The 19,183-nt window shown below is 45.1% G+C and overlaps 1 protein-coding gene across 2 annotated transcripts in view; it reads left to right on the top strand.

Annotated features, from left to right (window-relative positions):
* The window catches only part of FCHSD2 (FCH and double SH3 domains 2), a 117,797-nt gene extending 102,669 nt beyond the window's left edge, over window positions 1-15,128 (top strand). For both annotated transcript variants that reach the window (XM_058825410.1, XM_058825411.1), the window contains 8 exons: window positions 7,398-7,559; window positions 10,237-10,371; window positions 10,655-10,738; window positions 10,846-11,023; window positions 11,685-11,905; window positions 12,847-12,976; window positions 13,108-13,190; window positions 14,300-15,128. In XM_058825410.1, coding sequence (XP_058681393.1) covers window positions 7,398-7,559; window positions 10,237-10,371; window positions 10,655-10,738; window positions 10,846-11,023; window positions 11,685-11,905; window positions 12,847-12,976; window positions 13,108-13,190; window positions 14,300-14,383 — 1,077 coding nt within the window. In that variant the 3' untranslated portion in view covers window positions 14,384-15,128. The remainder of the gene's footprint in view (window positions 1-7,397; window positions 7,560-10,236; window positions 10,372-10,654; window positions 10,739-10,845; window positions 11,024-11,684; window positions 11,906-12,846; window positions 12,977-13,107; window positions 13,191-14,299) is intronic.
* Window positions 15,129-19,183: the final 4,055 nt, after the last annotated feature.

Here is a 19,183-nt window from a genome sequence, read left to right on the forward strand (position 1 = left end):
AAAATATGCTCAGGATCAGGAAATATTGGAGAATCCCAATTGTTTTGTCTTCTGCAAGACGAATATAAACCCTCAGATTGGCACATCCACAGCTCAGTGGGTTATTTCTGATCTTTTTCTCCCTGGGATAACAGCTATTTTTCCTTGTGATGTTTTCAGGGAGCAAACTCCTTGATTAGAGTTAGGGAAAAATTAGGATTTTCAGCAGAGTGCTGCTGTGCAGATGATACATGACAGATGTGACTGTAACTGATAACCAGAGCACACATTTTTGTGTTAAAATTGGAAAATGTGGGGTTTGTTAAAGGAGGTTTTTTTTTTGTTTTGTTTGATTGCTTGTTTTTAAAGGAAATGTTAAAATAATGTTAGAATTGGAGTGATAATACCTCTGGCACTGGCAAAGAAGTAAAATTGACTGTAGTTAATGACACACTGTGGAGTTCAGATCCAGAGGGATTCATGCTTGTCCCTGCTGCACTGAACCACTTTGATAAAGACAAGCCCTGAGAGCACAAGGTGCTCCTTCAAACTGAAAGTGGCACAATTCAGGCATCAGATCAATTAAAAATTGGGGAATTGATGTTGAAAACTGATTATTTGTGACGATAAGCCATTCTTGGAGCTCCTCTGTACTCACTGACCCAATTCAGGTAATTGAAGTAGAACTTCTGTGATTTCAGCTTTTATTTCTGTAGCAGCAGGGAGGAAAGGAGGGAGGAATTGAGCTTTCCATTTTCCCACTGCCTGAATCCCTTTATCTGTCAATGACTGGAGACACAAATTTACTGGGAGCAGAGCCTGTTCGCCCTGGCTGTCCCCTCCTGGCAGGAGCTGTGCAGAGCCACCAGGTCCCCCCTGAGCCTCCTTTGCTCCAGGCTGAGCCCCTGCCCAGCTCCTCAGGGATTCTGCAGCCCCTGCCCAGCTCCTCAGGGATTCTGCAGCCCCTGCCCAGCTCCTCAGGGATTCTGCAGCCCCTGCCCAGCTCCTCAGGGATTCTGCAGCCCCTGCCCAGCTCCCTCAGGGATTCTCCATTCCCTTCCCAGCTCCCTCAGGGATTCTCCATTCCCTTCCCAGCTCCCTCAGGGATTTTCCATTCCCTTCCCAGCTCCCTCAGGGATTCTCCAGCCCCTTCCCAGCTCTGTTCCCTTCCCTGCACACCCTCCAGCCCCTCCATGTCCTTCCTGTCCTGAGGATGCTGGAGGTGCCTCAGCAGTGCCAGCACAGGAGATTTCTGTTTCTCATCTCCTTTTCCTCTCTCCCACCAAAGGCTCCAGCGTGGCTCTCCCCAAGCAGTTCAGTTGTCCCAGGGCTGACAAGATTCTTCTCCAGGACGGTGGCAGAGGTTTCCCATTTGCTCTCAGGTCTTTGGGCCTCCACAGCAATTAATCCCACTTAATTACTGGGGGATGTGTTTTGTCTCCTCATCAGGATACCTACAGCTCTCCAGAGTGTGTTTTTACCAGATTAGATCTGGTTAAGGCTCATTGTGGTGCTATTTGCTCTGTTTGATCAGCTCAGAGGTGCAGGGCCAATTTAATTGTGTTTAATTGGGGGGCTGATTTCTCCCTCTCCTTGTATTTGGCTGTGGATATTTATTGCTGGATTGTGGCACAGTGGGAACAAAGGAAATTCCATATGCTTCAGGAAAATAAATGAAATGGAGCCACAGAAGGGTTTGGGAGGGAAGGGACCTTCAGGGCATGGGCAGGGACACCTTCCACTAGACCAGGTTGCTCCAAGCCCTGTCCAACTGCCAGGGAATAAGGCTTCTAATCCAAAAAAGTGAATTTGTAAAATGCCATCCCTGGTTGAGCTCAGGAAGCAAAGGCTGGGGAGCAGTGCAGGGAGCCAGGTGCCCTCCCTGCAGGAGATGTGTGGGAGCTGTTGGCCTTTCCAGGTCAGCAGATTGAGGACTGGCCTGGAAAAACCCCAGTGACATCCACAGAGCAGGAATTTCAAACTGTCTTGCTGAAAAGCAGTTTAGTGAGGGGGAGGATGGCTTTTTACGTGGTGGGTAGTGCCAGGACACAGGGAATGGCTCCCACTGCCAGAGGGCAGGGATGGGTGGGATGTTGGGAAGGAATTCCTGCCTGGGAGGGTGGGCAGGCCCTGGCACAGGATGCCCAGAGAAGCTGGGGCTGCCCTGGATCCCTGAAGTCTCCAAGGCCAGGTTGGATGAGGCTTGGAGCAGCCTGGGACAGTGGGAGGTGTCTCTGCCATGACAGGGGTGGAATGGGATTATTTTCTAAGTGATGGCTCTGGGGTGTCTAATCCAGCCTCTGCCTCAGTCTTACTGAATGTTTTGGCTCTGAAGTGTCCATAACATTTTTCACTCCATGAGGAGCCAGTGTTCACCCCAGGACTGCAGAGAAATGGGATATTAAATGTTGGCATACAAAACTTTTACAGACACTTACTTCCTTACAGAATTTGGGTGCTGTCCATTCAGGGCCTGTTCCCAACAGCTTGTGAGCCACTTTTTAAACCCTACAAATTCAATACTTAGGGATCTTTAATGTTCTGTGTGCCTAAGCTTGGGAAAAACCCATCTGCCACTTGGGCTGGAGCTGTGCAGGTGGATTCTTCTCCAGGAGCAGCTTCCCCTCTCTTTCCTTAACCTTGGAATTCCCTTGGGAGAGGTGTTATGTGTGCCAGTGCCTTATTTCCTGCTTGCTTCACGTTGGATCTCAGTCCATGCAGATTATTTAGCATATAAATTAACTGCTGGAATAGCTGTACAAACCTCCAGCCCAGCCTCCCACTTAGAAAAGAAATTCACTCAGTGTTGTGGTGGAAAATGTAATTTATGAGCTAATTCCCCACCCAGTGCAGAAAAAGGATCCAGATTTTAGGTGAGTTGTGTTGGACAGGGTTTGTCTTTTTGGCTGGGGTGGTTTTGCCAAAAAAGCTTTGCGTTTTCCACCCCAAATTCCAGCAGAGCAGTGCAAGTTGAATTTTTTGGTTTATTTCCCCATACACCCTTACTTTAACACTGTGATTTAAAACTGAACTGCATGGAATAAGACTCACTTTGGGTTTGGAGAAGTTTAGGCCATTCCAAGACTTAATTATAAATCAAATTGATTTATAGTCATGCCTATCACTGTATCATAATTCCAGTGGCCCAAAATTTAACTTTCCCTGAAGAGAATTACTTCATTTTGATATCTTTTTTTAAGAAAAAAGCCTAGAATTTCAACAAAAAGTTTTTCTAAATGGGGACAGAAATAAAGATAATGGCTTTCCAGAATGTTTTGCCAGAATGCCTCCACATTGATCTCTTCCTGGCTAAAAGAATTTGCCAAATGAGAGTGTCCAGCCACTTGGGGACATGGTCAGTGGTGGCCTTGGCAGTGCTGGGGGAACATTTGGACTCCATGATTTTAGAGGGATTTTCCACCCTAAATTATTCCTATATGTTTGGGTTTTTTTTCCTGCCACTGAAAAAATATTGCAGTGGAATAAAACATTTCTCACAGAAGATGGTTTGGGTCTCCTCATAATCCTAATTTAATCTGATTTTAGTATCTGACCGAGCTCCTAAGTGCAACTTTTGTGTAAAAGAAATAAATCTGGATTCTTCAGGAGAAAAAAACATCTGTGCATGGCACAGAGTTTGTTCTGTACCTTGGAAAGCCATGGCAGGTAAAGCAACTCTGCTCTCAGGAAAATCCATTTAGAAGTGACTTTTACAAAAACCTAAACCAGAATATTGAATGAGAAACATTTGCTGCTTTCCTGTGTGGTTTTTGCCCCAACACCTTCATGAATGGCTTTGAAGGACTTGAATTCGAGGTGTTTGTGGGATGTGAAGGAACTCTGGGTTTCTTTCCAGCCCTTTTCTCTCCTGGGAATGGGGAACAGCTCTGTAATGTTCCTGCTGCATTTCATTTCCATGCCTTGCAGAACAGTTGTGTATCTTCATCTTGAGTAAGCTGTGGGTCAAAAAACCATTGCTTAATTAAGCCTGGAACAGTAAATAAACAAAATTACTGCATCTCCCATGTGGAGCAATGTCAGGTATGTGAGGAATAGATAACAGTGTTTATATTTTCTAAAACTTGGGTGGTTTTTCCTTTCATCTTCTTAGATCCTCCCCACAGAAAGAACAGCTCAGAGGAGCAGGAACCCCCCATAAGAGTTTGTACATTTTGTGGGTGGCTGATGGTTTTTTAATCAGCATAAAAATACCCCAGTCCTCAGCTATTAACCAGTAATTGGTGGCTGTAAACAGCAATTTGACTGTTTCACAGGAAAATGTTTGTCCTGCAGTGAGATTCCCTAACAATGAAGTTTGGGCAGCACCCAGATTTCAGAGCCAGTGCTGGATTCCAGCATTCCTGGGCTTGGGAGCTCAGCTGCCTTCCTGGAGATGCTCAGAGGTGCTGGGGCTGCCAGGGGTCACTTGATGGAAGGTAATTTTGAGGCTATCAGTGCAGGTCACTCAGTCCCCCAGTGTCCCTGGGGATTCCAGTGGGAGCCAGGGAAACCCAGGGTTAAAGCCTGGTTTGGTTTTTAGTGTTATGATCTCTCAAGGGAACAAGAGTTGGAGAAAAGCTTGTGACGCAAAGTGGTGAAATCGCCACTATTGCCCTGTTTCCTTCTTGCTTAACATTTTATTCTGGCATAATGAAAGCACCAAAGCCCAGCTCATTCAGATGGAGTGATGCTTGAATGAAATGTTTGTATCTTTATAGAAGCACAGAGTCATTGAGGTTGGAAGGGCACTCCAGGACCATCAGGTCCATCCCAGCACTGCCAAGGCCACCACTAAACCATGTTTAAATGTGTGAGAAGCAGGCTAAAGTTCTGCTCCTCAGTGGTATTTTATTTGTATTTTTCCTACAGGTAGGAAGCTGTTAACTCTGGTCTACCAGCATAATTATTTAGGTAAAAATATAATTTCAGCTTGTAAATAACTTTCAAGTGCAGGCCTGACCTAATGCTTCTGGTGCTTTGGAATGCAATGGAATGAAACCCAAAGCATTTGTGGTTTGGAACAAACATTTGTTGACTGTTAAGGCTCCTGGGTGTAAACAGGGAGGGGGAACTCCATTGGATTTGCTGGGTACATTGAATTAAAACCTCTTGTAAAGTACACTCAAGGATCTTGGAGCAGCTTGTTTATTTTAGCTCACAGTTTGTACAAACAAACTACAGCAGAGCAAGGACTAACAGCAACTGCACATGTTTGCAGCAGCGTGGACCAGTGTTTATTGCTGTAGCATAACTCAGCCTCATTGGAAATTGCATAATGAGGTAAACAAAAACAACTGGGCCGAGCAATTCCTAGGTGGAGGCACAGGGAAAGTGCTCCTAAGTGGATGTCAGGATGTAAAGACAAGTTATGGGGAAGCTGCTTCACTCTACAAGTAAATATATACATTAATATATGTATTTATGTATTCTACTTCACTCCACAAGTAAATATATACATTAATACATATATTTATATATTCAAGGCCAGGCTGGACAGAGCTTGGAGCACCTGGGATAGCAGAAGGTGTCCCTGCCCATGGCTGGGGTGGCACTGGAAGATTTTAAGGTCCTTCCAACCCAAAACAATCTGGGATTCTGTGAATAAGTTGCCTTTGACAAGGTTGTTCTCCCTGCCCTGTGCAAGTTGGAGTGGGTTTGTTGGAAATCTTGGATGCTTGGGAACAGGAGAGAATGGATGCACATTAATGTATTGAATGTTTCCTCCTTTTCTCAGCTCTCTGAACACTATCTGTTGTTAATCATTCACCTGGAGACCCCTTGCATGAAGAAGTGGCTCAGTGGCTTTGGCTTTTCCTGTGGGAAACACCTCTCAAAGTTGTCCCATCCTCCTTTCTCCATCCATGATTGCAGGGCAGAGCTGCACAGAGCTGTAGCCATATGAAGTTTCATCTGACATCATAAATTTCCCTCTTACTACTGACCTACTCCTTAAAATTCACATTTCTTCTACACAGGATTTAAAATAATGTCTCTCAAAAGTGGTTTGATTGAGATAGGTTTAAATCACCTTTGCAAATTAACTGAAAATGGAGGCGTTTTAGGGGTTCAGCTTAATAAAGTTAAATTGTTTCTTTTCTGATTTAGTTTCTCAGTAGAAGGATAGAATTCTCTGATTCTGTAAGTGCAACAGCATGTCAAAAATGAGAAAAATACCTGTATCACTTCAGCTCGACACAAAATTTTTTATGGAGTAAGGATTTATGTAAGAGATAAATACCCACCTGACACCCATTGGCATTTGAATTTATTGGACACGTGTTCTGCATAGTCTGCTGTGCTTCAGCCACTACTGGAAAGGGAATTTCCCTCTTAATTTTTGCCTGAACTCACCTGTTTTTGCTGTTTTTTCTTGGATTCCCAGTGCTGCTGAGTGTTTGATCTGGAGCAGTGAGGTGCTTCAGATCCCTGTGGGAAGGGCTGGAAGGGAGAGAAGGGAGATGAAGCTTTGCTACTTGCTAAAAATGACCAGTGCTGTGAAGGGGAATGTGGGAAGGATTCCAGGGTGGTTCAGTGGGTTTCTGTTGCTGCCTCCATCAGTGACTCACTGAAGGAGTTTTGGGAAATCACTTGATTTTTGTTCCTCTGATGAGCAGTGGCAGCAGGGGGTGTTGAGAGGGCTGGTCTGGACAGAAATACCCTCAGTTTTATCGCTGGGTGCCCTTCACTTCTTGATGCAGATCTGCTCTTGCTGCCATCCTGAATTTCTTCACACTGCTCTTCCCACCCCTCCTGTTTAGACTGTGAACTAATTTGGATCAGGGTGGTGCTTTGCCATGAAGTTGTTAAATCCTTGGCTCCATCGGCCAGCCAGCCTGCCAGGATGCTGAAGTGAACCCAGCTGTCAGAAAACCTCCATTTCCATTCTGGTCTGAAGACAAAAATCGTGAAACTGTTTGTTGGAGTGCGATTCTTACTTAATTTGGGGATTATTAACATATTGTGTTTCCATAACAAATGAGTTTCCTGTGATCTCTGGCACGTGCTGGTGGAAAAGAGCCTGGCTTGGGAATTGGTGGGTTGGTGTGTGTATCCTGTCAGGTTTATTTGTGTTTCACATCCAGCTTAGTCACCACCTGAAAGGGTCTGCACTGTGGATGTTCCTAATTTTAAATATCTTGGGTTGTTGGACTTCAAAGCTGCAGTGTGCTACTTAAGGGTGTGAATTGGGAGTAGGCATAAACTCAGAGGTGATAATTTAAAAAACACCAACTGGTGAGACTGGCTGAGCCTCCAGAAAACCATTGCCTGTGTCTTGGCTCACACCAAGGTGAGGGAATGAGGAGTGGGGCTCGTTTCCACAGGAAGCAGCTTTGGGAGCCATCTGGATGGTCAGAAGGTCCATGGGGCAAGGTGGGACCCTGAGGAAGTCTGAGCTCTGTGTGTGTTTGTGTCCCCAGATCATCAAGCTGAAGGCAGAGGCGAGGCTGGAGCTGCTGAAGCAGATTGGGGTGTCCGTGGACACGTGGCTCAAGAGTGCCATGAACCAGGTGATGGAGGAGCTGGAGAACGAGCGCTGGGCCAGCCTGCCCTCGGTCACCAACAACGGCTCCGCGCACCTGGTACGGGTTCCTGGGGGAAACATCTCACCAGGGCTGGGGATCTCGGGTTCCTGGGGTGGAAACATCTCCCCAGCTCAGATTCCCAGGGAGAAACCTCTCCCCAGGGCTGGGGGATCTCTCCAGGGGCTGCTCCTGACTTTGTGTGGGACACAGCTGGTCCAGAAGAGGCCATGGAGCTGCTCCAGGGCTGGAGCCAGGCTGGCAGAGCTGGGGGTGCTCACCTGGAGAGGAGAAGGCTCCAGGCAGAGCTCAGAGCCCTGGCAGGGCCTGAAGGGGCTCCAGGAGAGCTGCAGAGGGACTGGGGACAAGGCATGGAGGGACAGGACACAGGGAATGGCTTCCCAGTGCCAGAGGGCGGGGATGGGTGGGAGATTGGGAAGGAATTCTCCTGTGAGAGTGATGAGACCCTGGCACAGGGTGCCCAGAGAAGCTGTGGCTGCCCCTGGGTCCCTGGAAGTGCCCAAGGCCTGTGTTTCTTTGAAGGTTCATTAATAGTTTATAATGTTACCCTGAGCTCTTTGAGTTTGCAGATCCAAGTGTCAAAAATCCCAAAGGGAGTCCTGTGCTGAGTTTCACTTCAGATCCTCTCTGGTCACGACAGATGCAGATTTGTTGCATGGCTGTGTTACACAGTGATTTTATTTCATTTCTTTTTGCACTCCACCTCCTTTAACTTCCCTCTGTGCCTGTTGGGCTGCTCCCAGTCCCCCATTCCCAGTGTCCCCCTGGAGCTGAGCCCCCCGTGCTGGTCCCAGGCAGTGCCACAGCCTGGGAGGTTCAGCTGAGTCTCATTTTCCCCTTTTACACTTACGTAGGCTCCTGCATTTAAAAAAGGCTCTGTTGACCTTGGCAGGCCAGACGGGGACAGCCCAGAGATGGAATTCTTAGAGCTGGGACCAAAATTATGCCAGAATTTAGAGGAATTACTGCAGTTTGTAACAAGCAGCACTTTGACTGCAGCCTGGAGGAGTGGGCAGTGTTTAACAGGGCTGGGGAAGGGAAGGCAGCTGGGCAGGGGCTGAGCCTGGAGCAAAGGAGGCTCAGGGGGGCCCTTGTGGCTCTGCACAGCCCCTGACAGGAGGGGACACTTGGGGGGGTCAGGCTCTGCTGCCAGGGAACAGGGACAGGAGCCATCTGTGTATATGTGCAACAAAATTTTTTTTTTTTAATATATATTGTCATCATTTTTCTCATGTATATAATCTGCTTTTCTGTTCATCTCCCCTTCATTTCTCCTGTGTTTGCTGCGTGTCCCACACGTTTATTGTCCTTCTGTCCCATCCACTGATTCCTTGCTGGTGCCACCCTCCATCCCAGACCCTGCAGCAGCAGGATGAGCTGTGTCAAGCCAAGCTCTCAGTTTCCTGTTTTCCCTCTCCATGCCTGCTTCCCAGATGATTCCAGCTGAGGAATTGAGAGCAGCCCACATGCTGAAAATGAAGGAGTGTTTTTCCTGCTCGTGCTAGAAAAGCAGGAGCAGATGTTGCCCAAACCTTGTAGACATGATTTGCTGATTTCCATGATGTCCCAGCTGGATGTCAGCCCTGGCTGCGGGGACCATGCACAGCAAAAGGCAGAGAAGCAGGAGGGGAAGCCCCAGATTTGCCACAATTTGTGGTTCTTGCTGATCTCCCAAAGCATTGCCCAGCTGTCGGACAATTTTTTGGTTATCCCAGCATCCATGAAGGATAGACGGGGGCAAACTGCTCTTGGGTGAGAGTTAGTGAGGAAAAAATAATCACCAGGACTGCAAGCATTTGGTTTGGAAATAGTAACATAAAAACTAATTAAGTCACAACATGATGAAGCTTTGTGCTCTCCTAGTCCAGGCCTAGAAGAGCAAAGCTGGTTTAGGGAAACTGCACTGGGAATTGGCAGGCTCAGCTTAACTTTTTTTTGTTTTATTAATCTCTCACTTTTCTGGGGAGCACCAGATTCACTCCCAAATTAATAGGAATAAACACAGGGAAGATGGCTCTACATACAGTATTGTGTTTGATTCACAGAGCTGTTTTCACAGAATAATTCATAATTTTTTACATGAGATAAAGTTATTTATTGAAAACATAAACTGGGCACCAGGCCAAAGCACAGCTCCTGGCAGTCTTACCCAAACTTGTATTTTTCCAGAACATTGACTTCAGGTTTTATTTAAACTTTTATAGCAAGTTTTTACAAATCTTCCTGTCTCATAAGAATTTTTGTAATAAACTGCAGCAAATCTGTTGTGTGGAATACACCAGCTAGAAGGTTGATTTGGAGGTTTATTTTTTTAAACTCTAGATTTTTAAACTTTTTAAACTTTTCACTGCAGATTTATTTTATAACACATGGTCACAGGTACATTAATCTTTCAGTAGCATAAATTCCCTTTTTTCCAATAAACTGTTTTTTGTGCCATTGCAATGGCATCTCCAAAGTTCTTTAGTCACAGATTATGTGAAAAAATTATTTTATAACTGTCCATTAGCTGAGTTGGATCTTCCAAAATCTTCTGCAGTACTTCTTAAAGTCCAGGTGCTTTTGTTTGAACAAAGAAATCCAGCTGAGTTACTTTCAATAACAATAAACCATAAAAAATACACACTGAAAAATATTAACCAGCTCATTTTTATTGTTATTCCTTCACCAATTTTTTAGCAGCTGCTGTAATGCCAACTGGAATTTGTTTTACCAGGTCAATGCTGATGCAGAAAAGGAAGAAGGTGAAGAGTTTGAAGACAGCATGGATGTTTTTGATGACAGCAGTTCTAGTCCTTCTGGTACTCTCAGAAATTACCCTCTCACCTGCAAAGTGGTTTATTCCTATAAGGTTGGTGATTTTTTAAAATTTATTAGAAAAATGAATTGCATAAAAATAATAAATGTGCCTTTGGGAGCTCGAGGTTTGCTTTTGTGATAGGGTGAGATTCAGGGAGAAGGGTTTTTGTGAATGGCAGAACCTTCATTGTGATGTTTTAAATCATGTTTTAGCTTTCAGTTTTTTAACAAACATAATTTCTAATAAAAGTCTAGATGGGAATGTTCTTTCCCCTGCCCCTGCTTTGCCCTTAAAGTCACTTTTCCTTTTCCATCCTTCCTGTCCCGCATTGCAGGCTTCTCAGCCAGACGAGCTGACCATAGAGGAGCACGAGGTGTTGGAGGTCATTGAAGATGGAGATATGGAGGACTGGGTGAAGGTATCATCCTCTCAGCTTGTTTCCATGAGGTTGGGGTGGGAGGGAACGCTGGGGTTCTCTCCAGAGCAGTGCCCCAGGCAGAGAACGCTCCTGTTGTTGGTTCGCAGGCGCGGAACAAGGCTGGGCAGGTGGGATATGTGCCAGAGAAGTACCTGCAGTTCCCAACCTCCAGCAGCCTCCTGAGCATGCTGCAGTCCCTGGCTGCGCTGGACTCCCGCTCCCACACCTCCAACAACTCCACGGAGACTGACCTGCTGCCAGGCAGCCTCAACGGGGACTCCAATGGTAAATCCCGCCTGGAAATACACAGGGGATCCAGCTGGCCCTTGGGAACACTCTGCGCATGGAGTCTGGGAGGGTTTCCCAGATTTCATGGAGTCACAGAATCATTAAAGCTGGAAAAGATCTCCAAGATCAGGAAATCCAAGCTTTGACCAAATCCCACCATGCTGCAAAGTCTGCTCATTTTTTAATCCTTCCAGGCATGGGAACTCCACCATTTCCCAGCCTGTTCCAATGTTTTAATCACTATTCCAGGGAAGAAATTTTCCCTAACACCCAATCTGAGCCTCCACTAGTGCAATTTGAGGCTGTTTCCTCTTGTCTTATCTCTGGTTTCCTGGGAGAAAAGGCCCCACCAGCCACAACCTCCTTTCAGGGAGTTGCAGAGTGAGACTGACCCATATCTGAACACAGCCATTCCCAGTAATTATCTCAGTAATTATCTCTCATATTAAATCTGCGTAATTCACCTCCTCAGCTCATACTGAGATTAAAATTAAGGAAATTTTAGCTGAGACCAAAATTAAGGAAAACTGGAATAATCTGTCCCAGGAATAACAGAATCTTTAAAAGAACCTCAAAATCCCCAGCTCCAGCTATCAAACTTGCTGTAACTTCCATTTTGACCTTATCTCATTGGCTTTTTTTCTTTTCCATTTTGCAGTCTGTTTTGTAAAAGCACTTTATGATTACGAGGGGCAGACAGATGACGAGCTGTCCTTCCCAGAGGGAGCCATCATCCGCATCCTGAACAAGGAGAACCAGGATGATGATGGCTTTTGGGAGGGGGAATTCAACGGCCGCGTCGGGGTCTTCCCCTCCGTGCTGGTTGAAGAGCTCACAGCCTCAGAGAATGGAGAGACTCAGTGGATTGGGGATATCCAGGTATGGAAAGAGGTCTTGGCTTGGTTTATTATTTGCTAAGTTCTGTCACTTCTTCGGGGAGAAAAAAAAATCAAAACTAGTTTAAGAGGAAAAAAAAAATCAGAAGCTATTTAAGTTAAAAAAATCAGAACCAATATAAGGAAAAAAAAACAACCCAAGCCCTCAGTGCTTGCATTTTAGTTTCTTACCCAGCCTCATGATGTATTTTTGCGAATTTGTGAATAAAGGCAGATATTTGGATAGAAAGCAATCAAAGGAGAAAATTCGCAGTTTACATCCTGTCATTAATTTATGAGACTGAGATGTCAGACCCAACCTGGCAAAAAGAGAATTACAGGCTCTTTCAGCCCTAATTTAGTATCTTCATACTTAAATCTGTTCTGCATTCTCTCAGTTTTGAGGGGCAGGATACTGCCAAGTTTTGGATTACAGTAATTTTTGCAGCAATGTCCTCATTTCTACAGCGTAGTTTTATAATCCTTATATCGTATTAGAAAATCAGACACATTCCAGTGTGGAGTTTGGAGATAGAAACTGCACTTGCATGTTTCTACAATGGAATTTTTGAGTATTTTTATTTCTTGATTTAAGAATACCACAAAAATGCACATCTAAATGCGTTTTGAGTGGGGATAAAGCTCACGATCCCAGCACTTCTGTGTGAACCCCACTTGGCCGAGCAACCTTTTTGTTTCGAATAACCTTCAAAAATCCTCTCTGAATTACCTGGGAGAGGCTGAAAATTTCTGTTCAGTGGCAAGCTGTGATTTTAAAAAATTGAATCCCTGTTGGATACCTTGGCTTTCCTTCCCAGACTTGCCTGCCAGCTGCTTTTGCTCTAGAGGGAACTTGCTGGAGTAGGGATGGGTTGGAAAATTGGTGTGTGTGTGTTAAATGTGCCAAGGAGGATTTACTGCAGCTTCTCCCTCTTTTTGGCACAGGTATCCCCCACTCCAAAGGCCAACAACTCCCTGCCACCACTGCCTCTGTATGACCAGCCTCCCACCAGTCCCTATCCCAGCCCGGATAAAAGAGGATCCCAGTTTTTCCCCAGGTCTCCGTCGACGAACGGTGAGAAATTTGCAAACGTTTTGGGAAAAGGCTTCCTGTAGAAACCTTTCAGAAAAAAGGAGCATTTTTACAACATAAATTCAGCAATACTGAGGGGCTTCTTTGTAATGGGGTGTTGCTTATTCCCTCAGAAAACAGCTTTGGTTCAGAGTCTCCTGGATTCTCTCAACCTCCACGAATTCCTGCAGAAAGTTCCTATGGCAAACTGCGGCCTGTAAGTGACCAGCAAATTCTATGGGTTGTATTGATAAAATATTTTATAAAATATTATGTAAGGTTATATTATTACATTAATAATATATTATAATAATTTTATAAATATTATAAAATATTGATGTTCAAAGGGTAGCATTCCCTAAACAGAGCTGAAAAAGAGGTGGAGAGCAAATGCCAGAGGAGGTCAGTCCTATGGTTTATACAGTTCCTTTCCTGTATATTTGGGATTCTGTTTATTTCCACCCCCTTTGGTTTGAGGAGTTTGGGTTCATGATCCCTAATGATGAAGATTTTGTGTTGGTTTTGCTGCCTGGAAAAGGGAAATTTGCCAGAAAAGGAAGGGAAGAATTAAATCACTTAGAACTTGACAAATTCCATCTCCTACGATTAACTTTGAAATCAAGTTGTGGGGTTTTCAAATCCCTTAACCAAATCATACTAAAACATAACATTTTCCTTTTCTTGACTTTCTCAGTGAATGAGGTTGCAGAAAAAGAGCATTTTTGGATATTCAAATAATATATTCTGAATATTGAGGTAGTATTGGGCAGTTTGGTGGAGGATTGCTCCACAGGTCACATTTTCCACAGTAAGTCTGGTGTATTCTGAAATGGTGTCCTGAAAACCCTGTTGGCACCTAAAGTGATCTGTGTCAGGAGCAAGAATAACTAGTGTGGCAGAGTGTGAAAACAACATCACATTTTGGGTGTGTATTGCTGAGGTCAGTGATTGATGAAGTATCAGTGAGTCAGGTGCAGCAGAACATCCTGGTAGTTCCCTCTCCACAGAAATTGCAGGCAAAAGCACCATCAGATTCAGCATGTGATGAGCCTTTCCCAGGTTTCCATCCTGGTTTATCCATGGAATAAATCTGGGATTGCACCCTGGAGGGGGTTTGTGACAGGCCATAAGGAAAATCCCTGATGGCTGAGCTGGGCAGCAGTGGAGCTGCATCCCGCTGGACACACGACCTGTTTGTTTGCATCATCCCTAGGGGTGCAGGAGGTGCAGTCTGCGTCATCTGGAGCTCAGTGCAGGAAATGCCAGGGGTTTCTGGTGGAATTGGGCCATTCTGGGGTGGTCACAGGCTGGTTCTGAATGTTGCAGGTGCGAGCAGCTCCGCCGCCCCCGACGCAGCACCACCGCCGGCCCACGGAGAAGATCGAGGACGTGGAGATCACTCTGGTGTAACGAGGGGACTGGCTCATTAGTAGTGCTACAATCAAGGCCAAACACAGCTTTTGGTCAATCTCGTTTTTAGGCACCTTTGCATGATGAAGACTTGGACTAGAGCGAGCGATAGGGAGGATTTTATGTGGCAGTGACCTGGCGGATTCCTTCCCACAGTCATGAATATTTTGTGCCTTTTGGTTTTTTTTGTTTGTTTGTTTGGATTTCTCTACATCGTTCTTCTTCTCTTAGCACAAACCAAGACAGGCCAAGATTGGCTTTTTTTCTTGGCTGGAGATGCTCCATTTTGATGTGGAGACAAAGAAAGAACCCCGTTCATGCAGCTTAGTCTTAGCATCCTTTGCTCCTGTGCATTAGTACAGTATATTACTGTTGCCATAGGAATGTGTTAAAGATTGTGGATCCTTCCAGTAGCATCACCTGCCTGATCAGGTATTCATCAGAAGAATGAAAAAGGGAACAGAAAAAGAAGTCTAAAGGAGAGGCTGGCTCCTCTTGAATCCCCCTGCAGAAAGGAAGAGACGGGAAAATGATCTCCTGGAGAAGCAAAAGTGTTCATTCCATGGGTGCTCCCCTTGTCAGTGATTCACAGCTGAACATTCTGCCTTTGGATTTTTGTGTTTACTCAGTGCATTTACTCATAGAGGATCTAACATGGAGGTGCTGAACCAGCAGCAACATCTTCTTCCACAGCAGAAACCAACGGGTAGAAAAAGCAAAAAAGCAAGTGAGATTTTTGTCTAGATCTGGAAATTGAGCTGCTTTTTCTTTTCTTTTTTTTTTTTTTTTTTTTTTTCTCTCTTAGCAGATTTTGGGGATTTTGGTTGTTTTGTTGGGTTTATTTTATTTTTTTAAAGCATTTGGGTCACTCTTATCCCAGCTATTGCCGTGTACTTTATTATCCAATGTTAGCAGTGTATCTTTGTCATCAAACCACCTGAGTTCTAGAGTTAGCAGTTCCATTTAGAGTATTTACATGCATTTAGTTGTTGCATTGGATGGCCCTGTAGCCTTTTCCCACCCCAATCCCATTAACCAGCCAAAGCCAGGGAGCCAGGAGCAGCTCCAGGTTCTGCCTTCACACCACCTTCGTGCCCAAGATGTGCCCGGTTCCTCTCAGGGAAGAAACTGAAAGGAAAAGAGTTTCACATTTCCCTCAGAGAGCTCTGAAAAGGGAGCTTGGATTTTGGGTTTTTTTTGAGAGAAAAGGGCAAAGAATATTCTGAAGTTGAATGTGGAGCGGAATGGTTGGAGGAGAGGGAAAAACTGGATGCAAGCAGGTTTTTCCTTGGGTACTGACTAAAATATTGTCAGCATTCTCCATCAGATGAAAACTTCAGATCAAAGGCCAGGGTTGGGTTTGGAGCTGTTTGTGGGTTCTCTTGTGTCTTCATGGTTTTTTTCTCAAAGCCAGTAAGTTTTCAACCTTTAGTTTACTAACAAGGGCTATTTTTTGAGGCTGCATTTACAACAAAAACCCAACGACTCATCTAACAAGATTTGATCATAAAGTTTGCACATACTTGGAAATCCCAGCCCAGGCTGGGTCTCTGGGACATCCAGTGCTTGCCAGTCTCCTTTCCCAGTGGGATCCTTAACCAAGAGTGGGGCTGTCTGAGAGCAACAATTCATGGATCAGTTATGGAATCAGTGACTGTCCAATGAAGTCTTTTCCATATTTTATTCCTTCTTTTGCACCTCTTGTCCTGTTGATCTGTTTGAGGTCTTTTTATGTGTTTATCAAACTTATTCTTAAGTTTAAAAAGAAACGTTTTTTTAAAAAAAAAAGGTTTAACTGTTTGCAAATATTTTGAGATCTTTACAACGCAGAAGAAAACCAAGTTTTTGCCATAATGTTCATGTTCAATTCTTTTGGCCAGTTTCAACAGTTTCATGTTCAGTTCTTTTGGCCAGGACACAGGTCTGTGTCCTTCACACCCGGACTTTCAAAAATCCAGAAAATTTTTATTTAAAAGTCTCTTTAGTTGTATTTTAAAATATTTTCTGTAAGAGCTGCTAATTTTATTTAAAAAACAAAAGTGAAAAAAAAAAGCAAAAAAAAAAAGAAAAAGGAAGAAAAGTTGTAAAAAGATGCCTCCTTTTTAACTATGATTTCTTCATACAGGGCATGTATCGGCCGTCGCATCCTGTACAGCTCAGTACACCCTGAAAGCATCAGTGCAAATGCTTTCTTTATATTGGCTGTAAAAAGTTTGTATTTATTATGTATAAAAAGTTGAATAATAAAAAAGTGGAACTAAATCCCTGCTGCCCTGGGAGATTTGGGTGGTGGGGAGGTTTGAGGGAAAACCCAGGGATAAAAATCAGCATTTTCTTGAGAGAAACTTGGTGCTTTTACACAGAAATTTGAATTTTGTGCTTCAGGAAAAAGACATCCTTAGAATCAGCTTTAAACATCTTTTGGAGGGGGCACTTATACAAAGAACCAAACGTTGCCAAAAATCGAAGAGCCGGCAAAAAGGCTCCAGTTATCAAAATAATTGCTTAATAGCCTTGATGCAATTAGGATAATTGCCTAAAGAAAGCCAGGGGAGTGATTGATAACAGCCCTTCAGAGTGATTGTCCCTTAATAGGCTTGATTTGCCTAATTGTGCTAGGAGCATTCCCTCTCCAGCTCTGGGATCCCTCTGCGGGCTGCATTTCCACGTTGGATTTTCTCACTGCACTCAGAAGCTGCCTGTCACTGACCTCCTCCTTGCTGGGCCAATCCCAGGTTCCTACAGCTGGTAGGTGCCAAATATTCCATCATTTCCACTGGTTTTGGAGACTCTTTTCCTCATGGAACAGAGCACTCTGCTGTGGGGTTGGGTTGGATCTTTTTGCACTTCCACTCTTCCCACTGAGCTGTTGCACAGGCCTTCGCTTTTTCCCCGAGCTCCTGCAGCCTCTTCCTTTGAGAAATCCCATTTTTCCTGCTTTTTATATGGATTCATGGTGCTCCTCTAAAAATTGTCCTGCCTTGCTGCTTTGACAGCTGTGTCCTTTTCTTTTCACTGTTTGCTTGTTGCTTGGGGTCAAGAACCAGCAGAGCTGTGCTGTGATCCCATCATTCTTGCCTTAAACTGATTTCCATGAAGACCTCTTGTCCCTGAAGTGCCTTTCCTGCACTGTGTGAGGAGCACAGAGACCACTTAGAGGCAAAGAGAGATGCTGAGGAACCACAGAGGCTGCAGGGCTCTGTTTCCTGCTTGGCATAGTCAAAGAGAAGGAATTTGATTTGGGGAGCTTCCCCAGTGCAGAGGGTGAAATGTGGGTCCCTGCAGGTCAGCAGCAGATCTGTTAGAGCCAGGCTTTCCTCTGCTTGCTTTGGTTGCCAGATTTTGGCTTTAAACTGAAAGAATGGAGGTGTGGATTGGGAATTAGGAAGAAATCGTTCCCTGTGAGGGTGGGGAGTTCCCAGAGCAGCTGTGTCTGTCCCAGATCCCTGGCAGTGTCCAATGCCAGGTTGGACAGGGCTTAGAGCAGCCTGGGACAGTGGAAGGTGTCCCTGCCCATGGCAGGAATGGAATGAGGTGATCTAAGATCCCTTCCATCCCAAACCAGCCTGGAATTCAGTGATTTTCAAAAGGTGAATAGGACTGAGACTGGGTAGAAGAAATGGGGGTAAACAATGTGATGTTTACTCCAAATTTTGCCAGAGTTTCTTTTAGTTTATTTTACTGAAATATTCAAAGGAATCAATGCAGGGGGCAAGTTCTCTCTCCCTTCTAGCACAAATGTCTCTCACTGCTGATAGTAATTAAAAAAGCAAACAAAAACTGCACCATCTTCTCTAAGTAAGGCATCTTCTGCTGCTTGGAAGTCTGGCTGCTCTGCAGCTTGCAAGGTGCCTGTAATTAATAACTTGTAAATCCCAGCATGGCAGGGGCAGAATTAGCAGGGGATCCACCTCAATCAATCAGCCTTTGGAGCCTCCCAGGAAAGAGAGGATGCCACTGCCAAGGGAGCAGTTCTGTCTCCCCTTGTTTTTTCCATTTGTACATTTGTTGCCCCACATGAAAATCTTGGGATGAATGGGAGTAAATGTGCTGTCCCCCCATACCTGGACAGGTGTGTGCAAGAGGGGGGAGCTCAGGGATGTTGAGGCCTCAGTTCAAGGCACTGCAGAAAGTGAGGGATGAAAGGGAAGAAAACTTAACTGAAGTCAGGGATGCAGCAAAGAGACAATAAAAAATGCAGCCAGGAAAATGCTGACGTGCTCGCCATGCCAAATGGTTTCCTACTCCAGGCATTCCCCAGGGGGATTGAGGATTACAGATCTGGCAGCAGGATCAGTGCAGCAAGTGAGCCTCTGCATTGCAGGTCATTCCAGCCAGAAAATGAAGGAGAGCACTGCAGTGATACCAGAAGGGAGAGCTGGGAAATCCCTCTGCTTGTGGAGCAGCACGAGGAGGAGGGGCAGAGTGGGTCTGACAGGTACCTGTGCATCCCCTGGGGTGCTGGCACTGCTGGGAAGAGCCTGGCCCCATCCTCTTGGCACCCTCCTTCCACTATTGCTGCACATAGTTCCCCTCCAGCCTTCTCCTCTCCAGGCTGGAAATGCAGAGAATCCTGGAATAGAATCAGAGGACGGGAGGAAATGGCCTCAAGTTGTGCCAGGGTAGATTTAGGTTGGATAAGAGGGAAAAAAATCTCCACTGAAAGGATTTTCAGGCATTGGCACAGCCACCCAGAGCAGTGGAGAGTCCCTGTCCCTGGAGGGATTTAAAGCCATGTGGATGTGGCACCTGGGGACATGGGGCAGTGCTGAGGAATTAGGGGACTCCATGATCTGAAAG

Source organism: Ammospiza caudacuta, chromosome 2 (assembly GCF_027887145.1).
Source record: "Ammospiza caudacuta isolate bAmmCau1 chromosome 2, bAmmCau1.pri, whole genome shotgun sequence".
NCBI classification, from domain to species: Eukaryota; Metazoa; Chordata; class Aves; order Passeriformes; family Passerellidae; genus Ammospiza; species Ammospiza caudacuta.